This window comes from Ambystoma mexicanum, chromosome 3q, assembly GCF_040938575.1.
Source record: "Ambystoma mexicanum isolate Mex_15411 chromosome 3q, UKY_AmexF1_1, whole genome shotgun sequence".
In the NCBI taxonomy this organism is placed as follows: Eukaryota; Metazoa; Chordata; class Amphibia; order Caudata; family Ambystomatidae; genus Ambystoma; species Ambystoma mexicanum.
In genome coordinates, this window is record NC_090926.1 from 68,617,213 (window position 1) to 68,637,001 (window position 19,789).

A 19,789-nucleotide genomic window follows, 5' to 3' on the forward strand; every position below is an offset into this window, starting at 1 on the left:
AGAAATAACCACTTTATGATTGGGCCACGAATTTGGACCAATTTCATTCCTATCCTTCTCTGGCACACCTGAGGGAAGATTACAAACAGAGGGCTATACTGGCCCTGTTTTTTTTAGAGTTGACCCGGGTAAATTGACCTTCACCATCTTTGTATGTTTCCACTGGAATTTGCTCAAAACTAAAGAAATCTTGGTAAGATATAGGAAGATCTCGCCAAACTATGGAGGGTGCAGGTTTTGCAAGATACCAGGCATTGAGGAATCGATTAAACATCTAGTAATGACTTGCACGGGGGTAATTGCTCTACGTAGTCTCTACTTGGGTAAACTGTTTCAATTGGCAACTTCTCACTCCGACCTAAATGCTTCTTGGAACATATGCTTGGCAGGGCGAACCACATCTATAGTAATTGGTATTACCTCTTTTATCAGAGCCCTCAATTTAGAGCAATCTTAGCATGTTTCACAGTTTTTATATATATCTTAGTATTGTATGACTGATAATTGAAAAATGAATTATTGTATCGCCGATTTTAACTGCAAATGCACTGTATGTTGCATTTTCTTACTATATTTGAAGTTCTTTATTAAAGGTTGATATTTCTTCAACCAAATAATAATAATAAAAAAATAAGTAATAACCACTTTATCATTCTCGCTCTAATCAACATTCATTGGCTATCTTTGTAAGGGGAGAAATCCACGTCAAAATGTTTAGCATCGCGCATGTATAAAGGACGTTGACTTCACAAGGCTCTGTACCTAATGCAGACACTCATCTTACTATTCCATCCGAGCACCAAGATGTCAAGCAAGACTCCTCTTGGACAACGCAGGTGAATGCTACGCATGCTTGAGCCACAAATTCTTGGACTGCTCCCTAAAAACTACAGACTGCTCTCCCTCTCTCATGTTCCTCCACAACGAGCTGAAACCCCACCTGTTAAAATCTTCCTTTTGGGGGAAAATGCATACAAATATAACTATTAGAACTCCTGGTAAACCTCACTTTGCTCTTGCCCAAATGCCGTGTTTCTACTGTGCTACATTGTTCACGGGTATGCTGTAAAGTGATATGCTCGCTCTGGCCTATGACTTAATAGTCATAAAAGCGACGTCACGTTTTAATGTAGCGCTTCATGCTGATTCCACTAGATATGAAGTGCGGTTATAATAGCTGCTATTATTGCTCAACTTAATAGTACTCTATGCATAACCTGCAGAAGGATAAAATGCAGTCTTCCCAGTCAGAATTTCAACTTGTGAAGTGAGGCCAGGTGACGGGCAAGCACTAACTGCCTGATTCATGGATTTATTTGCTCCGAAAATGCATATTTGCGCGCCTTTCTGCCCGAAAATCCCCATACTTCAAACAGGGATTTTCGGGTAGAAAGGTGCGCAAATCTGCGTTTTCGGCACAAATAATTCCATGAATCAGGCAGTTAGTCTGTGTGTTATCCACCCAGAGGAATGTAAGTATACTGAAATAATAAATAAATACACACCAACTTCATGTACTGGGTGTCAAGAAGCAGAGGGTCTTTGCCGTCTGAGCCATGTGCCCCCTGCCTAGGACTGAATGGCTGCCACCATTCTTGAGCTAACAAGCGACTGCGTCTGAGATGGGGAGACAGAGCTGCAGATAGAAATGGGTTTGCAGTAACATTTGAAATGAAATGGTGCAATAGAATGCAGACCATTGAAGTCACATGCTTCATTCAAAAACACAAATCCTACACTGCACATAAACCTTTTCCCTTTCTCCCCAATTACCCCGAAGGAATCAGGTTTTCTAATATATTATTAGGTTGTCAATGGATATATTTTGTGAATTATATTGATTTGTTTCCATTAAGATTTCGTGTCTCATTCATTGACAAATATTCGGCAATTGTATGTGTATTAAAGTTTTCAAATTTTGCTAATGTGTTTCCTTTTTGATCTGGTTGGATGAAGTAAATCCATTATTATAGGGTCAGTCATACTACTTGTATGTCATTAATTGACCCATGAATAGTTTGGTATTTCCATGAAATGTATCCCTCTAGACATCCATATATGTGTGTATTCTCTCCCCGGTGTTGGTGGGTCAAGGAGTTTTCCTACATGGTTGTTATATATGTGGTTGCTATGGCCAGCTGGCTGAAATCTTGCACATATTTTAAAAAGTCTTTCGATGCTTGTATCATTTCCAGCAACTCAATGCCCATGGCTTGCTTTGTATGCCTGGTATCAAACACGTTATGCAAGGCATCAAAGTCATAGAAGAGGCCATTGTTTGGCTCATGAAATGTGGGAGCTACACTCTCTCCCCAAAGCAAGACAACAGAAATGCTGCTTTTGATTGTGAATCAAGTAACACTGCCGGCCGGCCGGCCAAGTTTACATTGGTTCAAGAATATAGGGAAAGTTTTTGGGCGCCCCATATAACCATCGGAAAATCAAAGTCGCAGAAACTGAAGTAATGATCATAGGTGCTAAAACAAAATCTCGTCCTCCCGCCTGGTTTATCAATGACATGATGATGGAAGTGGTAGAGAGATATAACTACCTGAGGTTTCCCGTTAAAAACTTGCCTTCAGAAGATTTCTATTGTAATAATATTCGATTGAAAGTCTGGAAGAAATGGTCCATACTAAGGAGTTTTATTTGCAAGCGGGGAGGATACAATATTGAGGTAAAAGTATCATCCCCGGTATATTACATGGGTTAGCAGCCCTCCCGGCAAGTATGATGACCGGATTACAAAAACTTGAAGCAAAAATATTGCGTTCTATAATCGGGGTGTCTCAATCGGTACCTGTGGAAGCGCTGTGCATGGACCTGGCAGTTCCCTCAATAATATCACTCTGGTACCTACAAACATGGCATTTATATTTTAACATGGTTCTATCTACTCCCACAACCAATATTATGTGTAGCCTCTTGGCAGAACAATATACTAGAGAAAGTAAAACATCTCTTTTTATTTGAATTATATAATACGGTCAAGAATCACACATCACAACCGATTAGTCGGCTGGAAGACGTAATCCTCTATCAAAACAGATCTACGTTTTTGAAGAAGAAAACAAGAGACTGTGACTCCTCCAATAACTTGGACAGTTTGGCTAAGTCGAAAATGTAACGAGAATATGCAACACGGTTTTAGTCAACATTCTCCCTGTATTTATTCATTTATTTATTTATTTGTATAGCTCACAAACAGCCCATGGGCATTGCAGCGCTGTTACACAGGTATGTAACACAGGTTACTTACTTACAGAGGTGAGACATAAAAACAGTGTGCGAGGGTCATGGCGTTACAGAGAACCTGGTACATCAGGAGCAAAACATAGAAAAAAGGTATGTATAGGTTTTAAGATTACAGAGAGCGAGCATACATATGAGGAAAAAGTGAGGCGGGTGTATGGGTTAGTTAAACAGCCTGGTTTTGAGGGCTTTGTGGAATGCAGGGTGTGAGGGTTCATTTCTGAGGGTGTACATACCTTACTAAAGTGTTTTCCAATGAGATGCGAAGATTTATCACATGCCTTAGATTTAACGTCCTTCCGATCCTAGAACATACAGGGAGGTGGTCTAAGATTTCACTAGATGACAGATGATGCCCCCTGTGGAAATTGAATGTGGAGATGGCTCGACCCATTCTAACGCAATGTAATGGTATGAAAACTGAATATATGAAAAGCTACTCCAATTTTATGGCGGACATTGACAACATTGGAGACAACTAATTCTGGTCTGCTATCAACAGTGCAGAATCGCTAATTATGACTGGTGCAACATTTCATGTATGGAAGAAGGCATGTGGGAAGATATCGCTCCTACCAAAGGTTACAGAGGGGAATTTGACAATGGTATCAGGACGGAATACTAATTGGTGAACTATTTCTAGACAGAATTTGGTTCTATAGAGTGGTTTTTACTCTTTTTAAATTGGATTTCTTTTCTGCATTTTAACTAGATGAATATGTATCACTACATTAATTTACTAATAATAATTTGTTTTAAAATTTGTCTTAAATGGTTTTAATGGTGTAAAGGTTTGTATAAACCAAAAACTAAATAAATACATATAACCATTCTGAAGAGCCTACGAATCAGTACATGTTTTATGGGAGCCAGTGATACCGCGGGAAAACCAGTTGGAAGAGGTACAACTGGAGGAGCCAGGGCTGCTGTTGCAGTGGCTCCTAACTCCTCTGCCTCATCAGGTAAGGCATAGGCATTGGCCCGCATATTGTCCAAATGGTTGGCATTAGCACACATTTCCATTCTTGCATAAAAGCTGCTACTGGGTCTAAAACAGTGTCCAGGGGAATGAAAAGGCTGGCTCCTCAATCGGTCAGGTCTGAGATGGTGATGCTGCTAGTCCCCACAGACCTTTCTCTCCTACCATGGTGTTGGAGGATTTCATGCTGGCCAACCAAGGGTGGACAGAAGGGGAGGGAGGTGGTGACAAGACCTGCCTCCCTAGTTACAAAGGGCCTCATCACGAGTCTGGCGGTATCCCGGCAGTGATACCACCGGGATACCGCCATTCCAAATAGCACTAATGCTACTCGGTCCGGCGCTATTGTCGCCGTATAATGAGTAGCGGTTGGTTGGTTATTGTCCCTTCCCCATTGGTGCTATTAGCGCTGCACAATTAGCGCTGTGCTAATAACGCCAAAAACGGGCAGAAAGCAGGATTTTTGGCTTCACCCAAAAACTAGAGGTGAAACTCCAAACTTTCTGCCCAACCCATAATAGGGCCAGCCCTTAAAAGCATCGGTAATAGCGATACCGCTGTTTTAAGGGCTACTGCCCACCACGTGATGAGGCACAAAGAAACAATACGAAGAGGTGAGACATGGACACTACGAGGCAGCATATGACAGCAGCGAAGGAGCAGGAAATGGCTTTCAACTGAACTATCTTCCTAAATTGGAGGTTGTGGGACCCCTTATGGGTTTAGACTTAGAACAAAGATATTGTAGGTTATGTAAAACAGATAACCTGGAAACTATATACATTAGAGGGTAACCAGGTGCACGATTCTGAAGCAGAACAGATCAACAGGGGAGAAGAGAAGGCAGAAGCAAAGAGGAAGGTTTTGAGGTGCTTCCGGAACCGGAGATGGTTCTCCTCAAGTTTGAGAGTGGCAAGGAGGCTGTTCTAGAGGGAGTATGCATCCGAAGACATCTACCCCCAGATCGTTTCTTTGAGCACCGACTGACCCTGAGGGAGTTTGAGGTGGAGTAGCAAAGAGCTCGAGAGGGAAGGTTTTTACGCAGGGAAGGTTGAAGGTTTTTTGGACCCAGGCCCCAGAAGGCTTTGTGGACAATGGAAAGGATCTTGAATTTAATCCTTGCAGCCACTGTGAGCCAATGAAGAGATTTCAGGGCTGGAGAGATATGATCCCAAGGCTTGAGGCCAAAAGTCTTGTTCTGGATGAGTTGCAAAGGGCAGAGAGTAGAAGCAGGAAGATTTAGAAAGAGGCTGTTGCAGTAATCCAACCTAGAAAGAACCAGATCTCGAGAGGCAGTGAGCTTCTAGGGGAAGGAGAGGAAAGGCAGAATACCTCTGAGGAGGTGCAGTTGCAAGTTTGACTTTGTTGAGACATCAGAGATATGGCCAGAAAAGGAAAGCGTGGAGTCAAAGATGACCCTGAGGTTCTTAGCCTCACAGGTGGTGGTAGGGGGAGGGCCAAGGGAGGCCACCCAGAGGGTGACAGGAAAGGAGGGTGAGAGTGTATAAGGCTGTCCAACCTGAGAATGTTGGCTGTAGCTTGGTACAAAGAAATTGTAGCATGCATATAGTCCAAAGAAACACTGATACTTATTTTATTTTGTTTATTGGGTATTTGTATGGCGGCGCCTATACAGCAGAAAGTGTTTCCAGGCAACGCAAGACAAAAGGGGAGGGGGAACAGAGGAGGATAAACAAGTAACGGTCCTACTAGGCATTGTAACATTCGGATTGTGCGAGTGCAGTAAAACAATCGCTGGGGCTGTGGGGGAGGAGGACCCGGGCTGAGGCAGGGTAAGCGCCAAGGGAGCCCATGGAAGGCAAGTACGCAGGGAGACAGGGGCAAGGGAAAAGTGTGAGGAAAGGAGTGAACAAGACTCAGTAGGCTGATCAGGGAACGGTGCCCGAAGGCAAGTGCTGGTAATGGGGTACTTTGGAAGACTGGTAGGAGGAGGGCCTGGCCCCTGTAGGACTTGGAAGGAACCAGGCAGCCAGTCGTAACAGCTGGGGGGCATTACCAAGGGAGTGGGAGAGGGAGGAGGAGGAGAAGAGGAAAGTCTTGAGGATCCTAAGGATATCCGCCCAAGTCTGATAGGGGCAAGGAGGCCATTTCAGATGGAGGCTACTGCCAAGGAAAGTGATCTACCCCCACTCTCTGCTTGTAAAAATACTATGTAAATACTATGTAAAACACATAGAATACTATGAGCCTCATTACACGGTAGGCGGTAACCATGGCGCTATTAGCGCCATGGTTGCCGCCGGTATTTTACCGTGTCCGCCTTGGTGGATGGCGGAATTACCGCCCTTACTCCAAGGTGAGCGGGGCGGTAATTCCCCATTCACCAAGGCACTTCCCCATTCCCATTTTTGCCCCTTAGGGCATAATGGGAATGGGGAAGGAGCTAATTACGGTACAGCAAATTGCGGTACCGTAATTAGCACCGAGGTCCCTTTGCGGCACCCTACTTTAACAGCTGGTAAAACCAGCCGTTAAGGTCGGGTCCCACAAAGGGAACTCGTAGTAAGGCGGTAAGGGTTTACCAGTACCCTCCCCTTACCGGTTCCGGTAAACCCTTACCGCCTAACGTGTAATGAGGCCCTATGTGTTGTAAAAATAAAGGGTTTATTTAAATACAAGTAGGCCAAGATAAATTTTGGGAAAGGTAAGTACTATCACATATCATATAAACAGAACTATAAAGACAAACTCAAAAGTTATGAGTTAACCTTATTTAGAATACAATAAGCAGTCAAGGTGAGTCAAATCTAATGTAACACATTCAAAATGGCGTTAAGCTATTCTTGGGTAGTAAAACCAATGTATTTAGACTTTTAGTATACCATAAGCAGTTCAAGGGCAGCAGACCATGGGCCTCATTACGAGTCCGGCGGCAGCCAGCCGGTTTTTCCGGCTCGGTTACCGCCGGACTCGTATTACCATTCCGCCTCTGTGACTCCCGGGCATTACGACCCTGGTGTCCCGGGAATTCCGGAGGCGGAATTCGGTAAATCCCCATTCCCATTGAGTCCAATAGGACTCAATGGGAATGGGGAAGTGGAAACACCGGCACCATCTTGTGCTGGTGCTGGTGTTTTCACGTCCGCCTGCAGGTGGGCGGTGTTAAACCCACCAGGTCAGACCTGGCGGGAACGCCACCTCCCGCCTGCAGGACTCGAGATCGGGCAGTCCGGAAATAACAGTGGGGGGGGGTTTACCGCCACTGTTATTTCCGGACCGCCCGACCCGTAATGAGGCCCCATATGTATCTTCTATTATGAATGGATACAGTTACAACACCAATGTCACTTTTTAAGAACACAGTTCAGAGGGAGTAACTTAACTTGTATACTTTCTAGAGGGGCAATAAGCTAGTCATGGGCAAGTAAGAACCTGGTGAAACTATTTTAGAAGTGCACTAAAGTAATTCGGGGAAAGCACAACCCAATTACAGTTTTAGAAGAGCACAGTACAACCTAATAGTATAAAACTATACGCTACCCAATAGATATACTTTGCAGAGGGGCAGTATGCAACTCTAGTACAAGTATTAACTCAAAGACTGTTTTAGAAATGCACTGAAGCAGATCAGGGAAAGCAAAACCCAATGGTACACTTTCAGAATGACAATACGTTATTCATGGTAGGTAAACCCTATTGGTAAGCGTTTACACTCATTCACTTAATAGTAATAAAACAGTCCCAACACAATTACTTTTAAGAAGAGTGGAACACCATTTCAAGTAGCAACTTAAAGGTAAGTAATAACGCTGGTAACACTTTGTAACCTATTCTATTTCAGAGATTCAGTTACACTAACTCATTTACAAGCAAGTACTTTTACACTTGTTATATTTTAAAGACAGAAGCCTTATCTTTTTGAGTCCTTCCCTATTCTAAAGCATGAGTGATCTCAGAGGCAGAAAAGGGACCCTAGTGGTCGAGCTGCCAGCTATAGGCAGGTCAGGACAGGCTTCAGGTACAGAAAAGTTAGAGTTTCAGAGGATATCTTCTTCAACAAGAAGTATTAGCTTGAGTTAGTTAAAAGTATACAGGGACTTCATAGAAGACTCCCTATAGGCGTTCCAGCCTTTGGCCTGGGCGAACAGTAAGGGCAAATTCCCAAACACATGAATCTCCCACTCAACTTTACAGGATCGACTTAAGGTAAGTATTACACAAGCCAACACAGTACCTTGACAGAAAGGAAAAGCTCCTAGATGGATGGCTTCATGGTGCAGCAGCTCAGGACCTGGACCATGGAATCTCGGTCTGGTGACGAAAGAAACGGACCTTGGATGGGAACTGGCAGCAGCAATTGTCAGAAAAGGCTTCCAACAAAGGATTACTCAAGGCCTTTCGTGGCTCTGTGGTTTTGGTGCCCTTTTACAGGAAGCAGATAAAGAACGAATATCGCCAGTTGGATTCTCTTCACTCTCTCGGTCCTGCACTCTGGTGAGGGGACTTCAGGGTTTCGAATAGTGTCTCTGGAGGTCCGGCAGGAGTCCACCAAAGTTTTAGCAGAAATCGGACTTTGGAAGAGGTTGCACTGCACTCAGGCTTGAGGTATTGGAGGTATTCAGCCCAGGAAGGTCACGCCACTTCGACGGATGGCTCGTTTTGCAGGTCTTCCTGAGTCTACTCGGTCTCACCAACCTCTCATTGTTTGTGGGACTCCCCAGGTCAGATGAAAGGAAGGGTTACATCAGGCACCCGTTACTTTGCAAGCTTTCCGGTAGCTGGAAATAATAGTCTTAATGTCTTCATCTTCCTCTTCGGATTCCCTCCAGTGGTCGACTTGTCAGCAGCTTCCAGAATCAGAGTCTTTATCACGAACTACAGCACTTCTTCTGCAAACTCTGCCTGTAGTTTACAGAAAAGGGGTGGCTGCCTGTCCAATCAGGGCAGCCAGCTCCCCAGTAGGAACTGGTTCCATTCAGGTAAGGTGAAAGACAAAGGGCTGCATAGTTTTGGACTCCTCCCTCGCTTCCTGACTTCACAGACACTCTGGAGTCTCAGCGAGGACTGAAAGGACTCCTGCCAAAGACAAAACTTCAACCAAGATCTTTCCCACCTGGGATGGCAGAAGAACTAAGAAAGAACAAGGATACTTAAAAAAAGCAATAAAGAAGTAGCCCACCCTTCTAGCAGAAGGGTGACCCTCCTGTGCATTACCACCGTTGATTTTGATGGCCTGCGGGTAATATCGACTAAAAGTCATTAAGATAAAACCACTGCCACCAGCCATTCAAGTTAACTTGTAATTGTAACAAAAGTGTTACCAGGTATGTAAGAAAGGAGATACATTGTATCTCCCCAGCACTCCACATAAGGTGAGGTGTGCTGGCTCACTTAAATAAATGTAAAGGGGATGGGAATCCCACTTTACTTCTTGGGAACAGTAGTCCACCAAAGAAATGATAAGAGAATTAAAAAGGGAATACAAAGGGGCAACCCGGCCTATGCCCATAAGTTAGAGGAAAGTATAACTCCAATCACGCACTATGGGGAGACATAAATAGGCCACCTATAAAAAGAGTAAACGACTAGGTGAGAGGGGAAAAAGATTCCCACTCACTTAGGAATAAGGGAAAACTAATCACAAAGTCCAGCAAAAAGTACTGGGGTTGACACAGGTCGGGAAGATTATTCACATAATTGAAAATCTTACCTAACAACGTTTGCTCTATTTTAGTCGTCTTGTCTACTCGGCTTCTATGGTGTTCTTACATAATTTATGGAGGCGACTGATGGCAGTTAATGAACTCTATCAATTGCCTTGATGTCTTTTTTAGCTGAAATATGTGAGCTGCTAGGAGACATTTCCAACTTGGTGCCAAGCCTGTCTGATTGATAGAGGAACATGAGTTGTTCAGCTTTTATTTTTTGCTTTATGTGTGATCCTTTTACACCATGATTGTTTTTATTTGGTCAGTTTTAATTCAACGTGATTATGAGGTTATGATAAAATGTTTATATGTGTTCGAATTTGGTGGATATGTAGTAAATGTAAATTGTGTAGTGTTATTTTTGGATGGTTTGTTTATTTATATTAGGTTTTATGCAAACCATATCACAATAAATAAATAAATACATAAAGAAATAAAATATTTGCTGCGTCACATCACAACGTAATTTCTGGGATTTTTTTTATACAGAGTGCCGACATCGGCCAACCTCCGAGCACCTACCGTGCGGAGGTCTCGCTCGTTGGGCACCCGATTCATTCATAGTTGCGGTAAGTCTGGTTTACATTCCCATTCTGACCCCTGCACTTGTGTCTCTTAATTTTTCACTTTTTGTTCCTTCTATGGTCACCACTCACCTTTTCACTAGAGCTGATCATTTCATAACTCTACTGATTCTGTGTCTTTCCTTTCTAGAACTTTACACTTGCATTGTGTTTCCCTGACAAAGACGCGTGTGTGGGCTTTGTCCTGAGTGGCTTTTCATTCTGACATCTATCAAGAATATTATGAATGGACCGTTTTTCGACAACTGCAACTTGGATTATACAGTTGAGCACCCCTGCACGTCAAAACATGTGTTGGCTTTTTCAATGGCTTCTACAATCGTGGAGAGGATTAGATGTCATCGTTTTGTTTGATTGGTTGAGGTTCAGGAAAGAAGAATATTGTTAGACTATACTGTGGCTGTATTTTGAATAATATAACCTGTATTAATGACATTCTTATCACCGATGTATTATTGTTACCCGGAATGTTCAAAATGACACTGCCTTGATCTCAATAAGACACATTTATATACATTGAATGACTGTTGTTTGTTTAACATGTTTCATGTATTGGTGAATGTCTGGAGTTGAAGAAGTTGTGAATTGTCCGTTAATTAGCGGTGATCTACTGCACCAGTGGTTGTTTTGATTTTCTTTTGCAGAGATGCTGGATAGCATGTGGAGTTCAATGACATGTTGAGGAATAGCAAAATCCGGAGTAGAGGACCGGATGAAAGGAGGGCAGTCTGGGAGAGTGCCTGACTGCACACAGACGGTAGAGTTTAGAAAGTAATTCAGAGTCCAAACTGAAGTACTCAAATGAAGGGCAATTCCAAGGGCATACAAAAAAGGGAGTTGGATGCGTTCCACATTCACCCAGGAATAGGTGCATGACGAAGGCAATCCACAAGAGTACTGAGGCCAGCAGGCGGTAACTAGACACTATGCACAGGCACAGACAGTGCAGAAGAGTTCTCTGGTTGGCAAGTGGCAGGATGTAACTAGACAGTCTGCAGAGACAAGCCAAAAGAGTTCTGAGGTCGGCAGGGGGCAGGTAATGAATACAATGCAGGTAAAAACAGAGACAGTTCAAAGTCAGTACTGTCGGAGGAGGTATCGGAGAAGAAGAAAGTAGACCTGAAGAACGCTAAGGAATAAGATGTTGCAACAGCAAGCAGCAGAAACGCATTGAGGAGCGGCTGCCACAGATCCGCCCTGTTGCTTCAGTAGTGGTGTCCACGCGCATGTACATACAATGCTAGTCATCCTGGGATCTGTGGTCTTGTTGGCCACGTGTGCAGCCATGTTGCCAGTCCTTTCCACCACACTGGGTTATGTGTAAACCCAGATGGTAGTTTAATTTCCTAGGTTATATATTATGACTAACTGTAACTAGCCACTAAACTTCTGTCCTCTGTATGAAGGCAAGACTGCCCTGCACCATCTACCAATATAGAGAGCCTGAACTACTTTATTTTAGTTACCCTGTTTTACCTGTAGCATAAATGTTTTGACATCAATCACCTCTTTAGCACTGAAAACAACCAATCCCACTGAATATTGAAAGTGTTTATTGTTTTTTTGTCTATAAAGACGAGGTAGGCCACTCTTCAGGTAACTCCCCACCTCCCCACCAGGTAATGTGTTCATTTTCCTTTTCTCCAACTCAGCCTCTCTGCACTCTGATAAGGTATACTCACCTACCACGACATGCACCTGCATCATGCTGGAGATAATTGTAAAAACTTCTGTGGAGGCACTCTTGTTTATTTGAGATCACCCCTACCTCCTCAGATTGCCAACCTCCGCTGGGATCACTTCCCTCAGGGAGCTATAGTTGGAGGGCTCTCACCTGGGACAACTTCCCTCTGGAGTGCTGCAAATGGAGGGCTCCTATCCACACCTAGTTAACCGTATGGAACGAATCACGCGAGACACGTATTACAACGTGTACACGAAATGCAACAAGGCACTCCTTGGATGCCGCAGGATGGCCTTTTCATATGTCCGATGTTTTTGTTGGGCATAGAAACCCTTCTATTGTGAGCTTACAGCTAAATTCTCAAATTTCAGGTTGATCTGGAGACCATCAATTACCTCATAGCATGTGAACCAGGCAATTAATACCACAATAGCATACAAGTTTCAGTCCAGATGTCATGGCTTGGAAGGTTCTCCCGTTTCACCCCTTTTTTCGGCCTTTGCAATTTCCAAACTTTTGCACGTTTTTACTGGAAAATATATTACCCTTTTTCCTGCCTTCAAAGTAGATACGCATGGTTTGGGGCTAGACCTGCAGCTTTTTGTGTTTAGGCAAACAGTCTGACATTTATGGTACAGACGGTTGCAGATGCCACAATTGGGTCATGTTGGCCACTGCACTAGGATCTTTCTGCTTCCATTGAAATACTACATTCTTTCACTTTTGGCCACAGGCAGGCAATTACTTACTTTATTTTCAGGCCTAATTTGCCTCATCCTCTTGTACGAGTCAGCCTGGGCATTGTTTCATCATCGTGAAGTGTAGATGTGTTCTCATATTTGGGCAGTCGTTTTTGTGTTGCGAATTTGATGCTTGTTTTAGCACATACAAGTGTAACTTTTTTTTGTACTGTTACTGACACAGAAGGCCTCATCACTAATGGGGTGGTATCCTGGCAGTAATACTGCCAGGATACCGCCGCAGCTATTAGCGTTACAGCAAACCCCCCTGCGCTATTAGCGCCGGATCACGGTTTGGCAGAACGGTAATTCCCCATTGGGCCCCTTCGGGAATTCCCCATTCCCTATTGAGCACAACAGGGAATTTTCGGCACTGCTACTGTCGGTGGTATTAGCGTGCGGTAATAGCGACGAAAAATCGGCACATTTGCAGCGGATTTACCCCCAGCTCCAAGCTGGGGGTAAATCCTGCCAAACCCGTGATTTAGCAGACTCTTAAATGCAGCAGTGCTAGTGTTACCGCAGCATTTAAGGGTTACTGCCAAACTCGTGATGAGGCTGAGAATGTGCAGTGCTGTTTATTGTTGTAGTTCATCGTCTTGACTGGATGAGCCTCCTCATTTCCATGCTAGTTTGTATTTCATCTTTCTGTGCCTAGACTTCTGCACACCTGCAATTACAGTTCAGTCGTCAAGGCGATCCAGTCCACATATTCCCCTTTCTTTTCACTTCACAAGCCCTGGGCAGCCAGTTTGAATAACTGGAGCTTGCCCAGCGATGCCCTAGAACACCTAGAGTACGAGTAAGGCCGAAAGAAGTGAAGAGACTCAACCCTCCGGGTACGGAAACACCATGGTCTCTCACTTGATGCAGGATTTTGTATAGCACTGACCCTGTAGGAATAAAGGCTTGCCCCATGTTATTGGACCACTAACACAGGATCAGCACTAATACTGGCCTCTCTAGATATGTACCAAGCTGCCCTACGTTTGGTGCAGGTAAGTACTGGTACCTTTTCTGAGCTGTCTATTCTTATTCAGTTTTGCTGTGTCCTCTCGTTTAGTGGTTTTCCTCTTAGCGCCAAGATGCCTGCGGGCGACCGTGCGCTCTATAAATTGACATAACATACTGGTTACTCACCTTTGGGACTGTTGCCGGAGCCTCGTGCCACAGAGTCCGGAGGATCTGCTGATTGCTCATCTTCCTCATCTGTAATGATGAAGGAAATAACTTCGTGTTCTGCCAGATAAAGGAGAGGTAAGGTTTAATGAGTCTTCACAAAACGCAATATTACACCACTTTGCATATATAATGCTGCCTGTAAAGAAAATAACAGATGCCCAGATCAAACCGCTTTCGAGTAAAAATATTTCATTGCAGACACACTATGACATTCTAGCTAAAACACATTGGTACACTAACATGTGCAAACATCTTTTAAATACTGCCATTTGCAATGAGGATAAAGCCAATAAGCTTCCCCTAAAAAATACACTGAGCAAAAGGGAATGGGATGGAGGTTCAAAAACAAACAAAGCAAACAAATAAGGAGAGAATGGCAAGCAGGTGGTGCAAAAGCAGGCAGCTTTCTGAGGGGACACTCCAGCCATAAAATGTGAAAAAGGGGGAAAGACAACATTACCGCACAAATCCAACGTTATTGGGTGAACTTTTTTTTAATTTTTTTTCTTTTTACCAACGATGGTTTTCAGGAAGGGGTTTTAATATGGAATTGCGGGTACCCATGGTCATCGGATGCCACCCAGCCATATGACTATTTGTTAAGAATTCACATCCTTATCAGAAAGTAAAAACCCAAGAAAAATTAGTTTTCGCAACACCAATTGTTATTGCACAAAAATATACATCCAAGGTTGAATCGATCAATCCTAGTTAGAAGCAAACATATGTTGGAAGTGGAAGACACATCTGTGATGCAACCCTTCCAAAGCAGGCCAAGGGAATGCATGACTGATAATGCGCAACAGAAGACTTGTTTAGTCAGGATGAATTTCTCAAAGTGAACAGATGAACTTCTCTCGAAACGTAAGGTATAGGCAAGGGATAAACTGCAGTTTATTGGGGGGTTTCTGTCATGCAGGGATGCTGGCCTCCCTTCCTTCTCTATTCACCTCCCATCGCGCAGACACAGGGCTACAGCACCCAGCTCTCTCCTCGACATCCTAGCACAGTTTCAGGGACACAGCACCCAGCAGGCTACATACATCACGCCCAGTTCTAAATACAGCCTCAGGGACATAGGGCCCAGAAAGCTTTGTGTAAACCCACCGGGATATAGTTCCCAGATACCTAAGAGGGAATACATGCCCAGCTCATGTCCATGTATCCAGTGCCAGGCACACTACAGGTTTCGGGATACAGCGCACGTCCGCCTGTGCAGAGAGGCACTACTTTAGAAAGGTAGAGGATGCTGATTATATGGTGTACTGTGTGTCCTGTGTCCTACTCTTTGATCGGAGAAATACCATACTTTCTCATGTATTCTTTGTATTTTCTCTCACCAGACTGCATGTGTTATTTACACTCCAATTGGTTTTTATATTGGGGGTCAGCAACACTTGGATGTGTGCTTGGTGCCCGCAGAGGTTAAGTGCCTTCCTTGCAGGGCAGAGTTGGTTCACAAAATGGGTGTATGATCCACACCGCCTCAATGTGAAATCTAAGTTTGGGCTTGCATTCAGTGGACAGGGTGAGCAAAGTGGCCTTAGCTTGTGCCAAAGTATAGCCCATAGAGCAGCTTTGTGGGTCAAACAAGCACTTTTCCCAGCCAAGTCCATCATGGACCACATGTCACCGGACCCATCAGTGGATGCATATCTCTCGGGTACACATCAGTTATCGTGCCCTCCAGGTTTTCTTTGTCTTCTGGACTGTCTGACACTATTGTGTGATACCACGCTTCTGGGTAGGCATGCCCTTTCAGACGAGTATCGATGATCATTATACCTTGGGATTGGGTTGGCATACACTCCTGGATCTCTGACCCACAGATGTCCTACCTCAGGGGTCTGCAATCGGTGTCCTCCAGATGTTACGGACTACGACTACCAAGATACCTAACCATGAACTAAGCCGACTTGTGCTAATGAGAGTTTACTCCAAAATATCTGAAACCAATACCCTAACTCATCAGAACTGTAAGATATGATGTTGAGAAAATGTACATCCTTTAAATAACAGCCGATGTAGCAGATCCCAAAAGGGTCCCGGCTCATCAGGATTATTGAAAAATACATGAAGTACAATATTCTGATATGCTAGAAATTCAAACAAATCCTATCCCACTAAATCAATTCTTCCCAATCTCAATTTTCCAGTGCATTTACCACTTCAAATATAATCTATCACTCGACCCATAAAAGACAGGAGACATTGGGCCTATTTCAAATCCAAGGTTTTCTGCTAGAATTCTAAGACAAGATGTGACTCAAACTATATGGTGGACGTCAATCGTAAGGCGTTTGCTCCCCACATGGTCCTATGCCTGTGTAGTGGCACAGTCACAAATGCCAGAAAGTGTTGGTGTAAAAAAAATGGGACTGTCCTAACCGCTTGTGAGTGTGGGGGAGCGGACTCTGTCACCTCTACTCTGTGCATTCACTGGGAAACCATGTTACGGTCCATAAAATGAGAGAATGATGGGCTATAGAGTATCAGTGACTGGAATTGATTCACTTACATGGGTTTACACAGAAGAGTTCAGTGGTGATGAGAGATGCCCCAACGGCATTGAATATGGTGGATCCCTTTGCCATGGTCTAGTGAGGGCTTTATAGTAACGGGACCAAACTTTTTTTTTAAAACAATTTTTATTATTTTATAATGAACACGTCAACCATGGTAACTTTTTAGGACATACATAATCAATATCAAAACATCACATTATACATTGTCGCTTCCCGTCCTCCCCCCTCCCTCCGCACAAACTCGAGCCATCACAGCCTCATCATCTGCATGAGCATTTTCGGGAATCTCTGTGTTCGTTGACTCATCTGAGTCTTCTGTATCATGATTGACCTGGTGGGGGCTTGCCATGGAGGTCACCAGCTGCCTCCAGGCTATCAGGGGGCCTGGCTTCCTCCTCCTCCCCCTTGGTGACAGCTTCAAACCATACCACAGTTTCTGCTTCCGCCCATCTCAAGAGGTCCGCCCACCATATCTCCACTCTGGGTCTGTGAGCCGCTTTCCAACACATTGCGATTCTGCGTTTAGCCAAAATATAGGCCAGGTCCTTCATTTTACTGATATGCTTCGAATGACGTGGCCTGGGGAAATTCCTGAGCATGCAAGCCCGACAGATCCTACGTCCAGTACCACTCCCCCACCAGCCATTTTCAACTTTATTTCCTCCCAGAATCTGTGCACCTCAGGGCAGGCCCAGAACATGTGTAGTAGTCCTGCCTCCTCCTCCCCACACCTGGGGCATTTTTGTACAGCCGAGCCTCCAAACCTAGCTATTCTACTGGGAGTCAGGTAAGCTCTATGAGTGACATACAGCTGGATCTGCTGGAGTGTTGCATTCCGGGACACCTTTTTATGGTACCTTTGGGCTGTATCCCACTGTCCCTCTGTCATGGGTTCCCCCACCTCCTCCTCCCAGTCATGCCTCAATTGGAGCAGCTCCTTCCCCGCTTTCGCCCTCAGGAGCTCATATATCCTAGATATTTCGTGCCCACCCTCCGAGACATCATACATCGTTTCTAGGGAGGCATCGGGTTCTTCCTCTAGCACAGTCTCAGGCCACCTCTCTCTCACCTTTTTCATGAGCCTGGTATAAGTAATAAGTTGGCCTCTATGCACCCCTGTCTCATCCTGCAGCCTCTGGAATCCCAACGCCTCCCCTTCCTGCCATATGTCTCCAAGGGTGCCCAATCCCACTGGCTCCCAGTACCTACGGACCACTTCAAACCATTGGGAGTCGTCCCCGCATAGCACCGCCAGCGGGGCCTGCTGGGAAAGCGGATCTGGGCCACCCACCGTTCTCCATGTCCTGCGCCATACTTTCCAGCCCAGCTTCAATAATCTCCCCATCCTCGCCATTTTAGTTTTGTGCAGCCATACTATCTCCCTCAAAAAGTAAGGAGCTGATTCACCTTGCAAAAGCCTAGCTTCTGCCGAGTCTTCTGCCGACAACCACCTAGCCACATACAACAACTGTCCTGCCATGTAATACAGCTCAAAATTCGGTAGGTTTATGCCCCCCTTATCACATGTGTTCTTTAGTTTCCACAGGGCCACCCTATTCCTGGAGTTGTCCCATATGAAGCCCCTGCACATGCCATGAAGTTTCACAAAAAAGCGTTTGGGGATTAAGTACGGGACATTCACAAAAAAGTGCAAGAGTCTGGGCACGACCACCATTTTGAGTAGAGCTGCTCTCCCCATCATGGCTAGGGGTAATTTGGACCAGAACACCATGCTATTCTTAACTTCCTCCATCGCCTTCTCTGTGTTATGCTTGTGCTCTGTCTCTATATTGTGGTAAACATTTACGCCCAGATACCTGAATGTCACGGTCTGCCAGGGTATGTGCAAGACGGCAGCCTCTCCAATGGGGTGCTCTTGTACCTTCCCAGGGGGAACAAACTGGACTTCCTGGGGTTCACCGATATGCCCGAGTGGGTGGCATAACAACCCATCACCCCCAACACATATCGCAGGTTCTCCTCCGGGTAGCGCAAGTAGAGAAGTACATCATCTGCATACAATGATATCAGGTGTGTGCCCCCTGTCGTGCGGATCCCCACCTCACTGTATTGTTGCCGCAGGCATACTGCCAGCGGCTCTAATGCCAGGATGTATAACATTGGTGACCAGGGGCATCCCTGTCTGGTCCTCCTGCTAAGTTGCCATTTATCTGAGATTGTGGTTCCAGTTTTGACTCTCGCCGTCAGGGTACTATATAGCATCTAGACCCATCTAATAGATCCTAGTCCCATCCCGTATCCTTTCACAGTCGCTTTCAACCACGGCCACCGCACTGAATCAAAAGCTTTCACCGTGTCCAACGACACAATAGCCAGCTCGCTCGAGTCTCCCTCAGTTTGGTCAATGATATGGTGTAGCCTGCTGTGGTTATCTGTAATATTTCTACCAGGGAATAACCCGTTTGGTGTGGGTGTATCAATTTGCCAATTACAATTCAACCTATTGACCAGCACTGCCGTGAGTATCTTACTATCCTGATTGAGCATAGACAAGGGCCTGTAGGATCTGTATTCTGTGTCCGGTTTTCCTGGATTCAGGAGCGGAATGATCACCGCCTCTCCGGACGACGCCGGCAGTTCCCCCCGCTCATATGCTTCATTAAACATGGCCAGCAGCGGCTGGAGTAGCTCCTGCTTGTATGTTTTATAAAACTCGCTGGGTAACCCATCCGCCCCGGGCACTTTACATGTGGGCAGGTGTTGGATCACCGCCTCCAGTTCGTCCACGGTGATGGGGGCGTCTAGGTCCGCTCATTCTAGGTCATCCAAGGTGGGCAGCCCTATGTCCTCTATTGTATCTAGTATATCTTGACTCATGTCCTCTCCAGTGTCCTCGTATAATCGTCTGTAATAATTGAGGAACACCTCATTTACCCCTTCCTGGGTATTATGGATTTGACCCTCCGCGTCCCTGATCTCTCTGATCACCGAGCTGGGTGTCTCATTCTTGTATAACCAAGCCAATAACCAACCCGGCTTATCCCCCCCAGCATGCAGCCTCTCCGTGTATTTCTTGTACTTCAGTTTTCATAATCTGTCCCAAAGTTCACTACGAACTAGCTGTAAATCCTTTATTTTAACCCTGTTCACACGGGTGGTCCCCTCATTTCGTATCAGGTCCTCTAGCTCTCTTTCTGTCACTTGCAGTTCCCG

At 44.9% G+C, this 19,789-nt stretch overlaps 2 protein-coding genes across 2 annotated transcripts in view; one reads left to right on the top strand and one right to left on the bottom strand.

Moving 5' to 3' along the window:
* LOC138582142 (zinc finger protein 154-like) overlaps positions 1-10,976 on the top strand; it is a 210,961-nt gene extending 199,985 nt beyond the window's left edge. Inside the window, exons 7-8 of the mRNA XM_069653164.1 lie at positions 10,390-10,469; positions 10,615-10,976. Coding sequence (XP_069509265.1) covers positions 10,390-10,469; positions 10,615-10,689 — 155 coding nt within the window. The 3' untranslated portion in view covers positions 10,690-10,976. The remainder of the gene's footprint in view (positions 1-10,389; positions 10,470-10,614) is intronic.
* Positions 1-19,789, bottom strand: part of LOC138582140 (zinc finger protein 282-like) — a 120,975-nt gene that overhangs the window by 11,615 nt on the left and 89,571 nt on the right. The window contains exon 7 of the mRNA XM_069653156.1: positions 14,049-14,147. Coding sequence (XP_069509257.1) covers positions 14,049-14,147 — 99 coding nt within the window. The remainder of the gene's footprint in view (positions 1-14,048; positions 14,148-19,789) is intronic.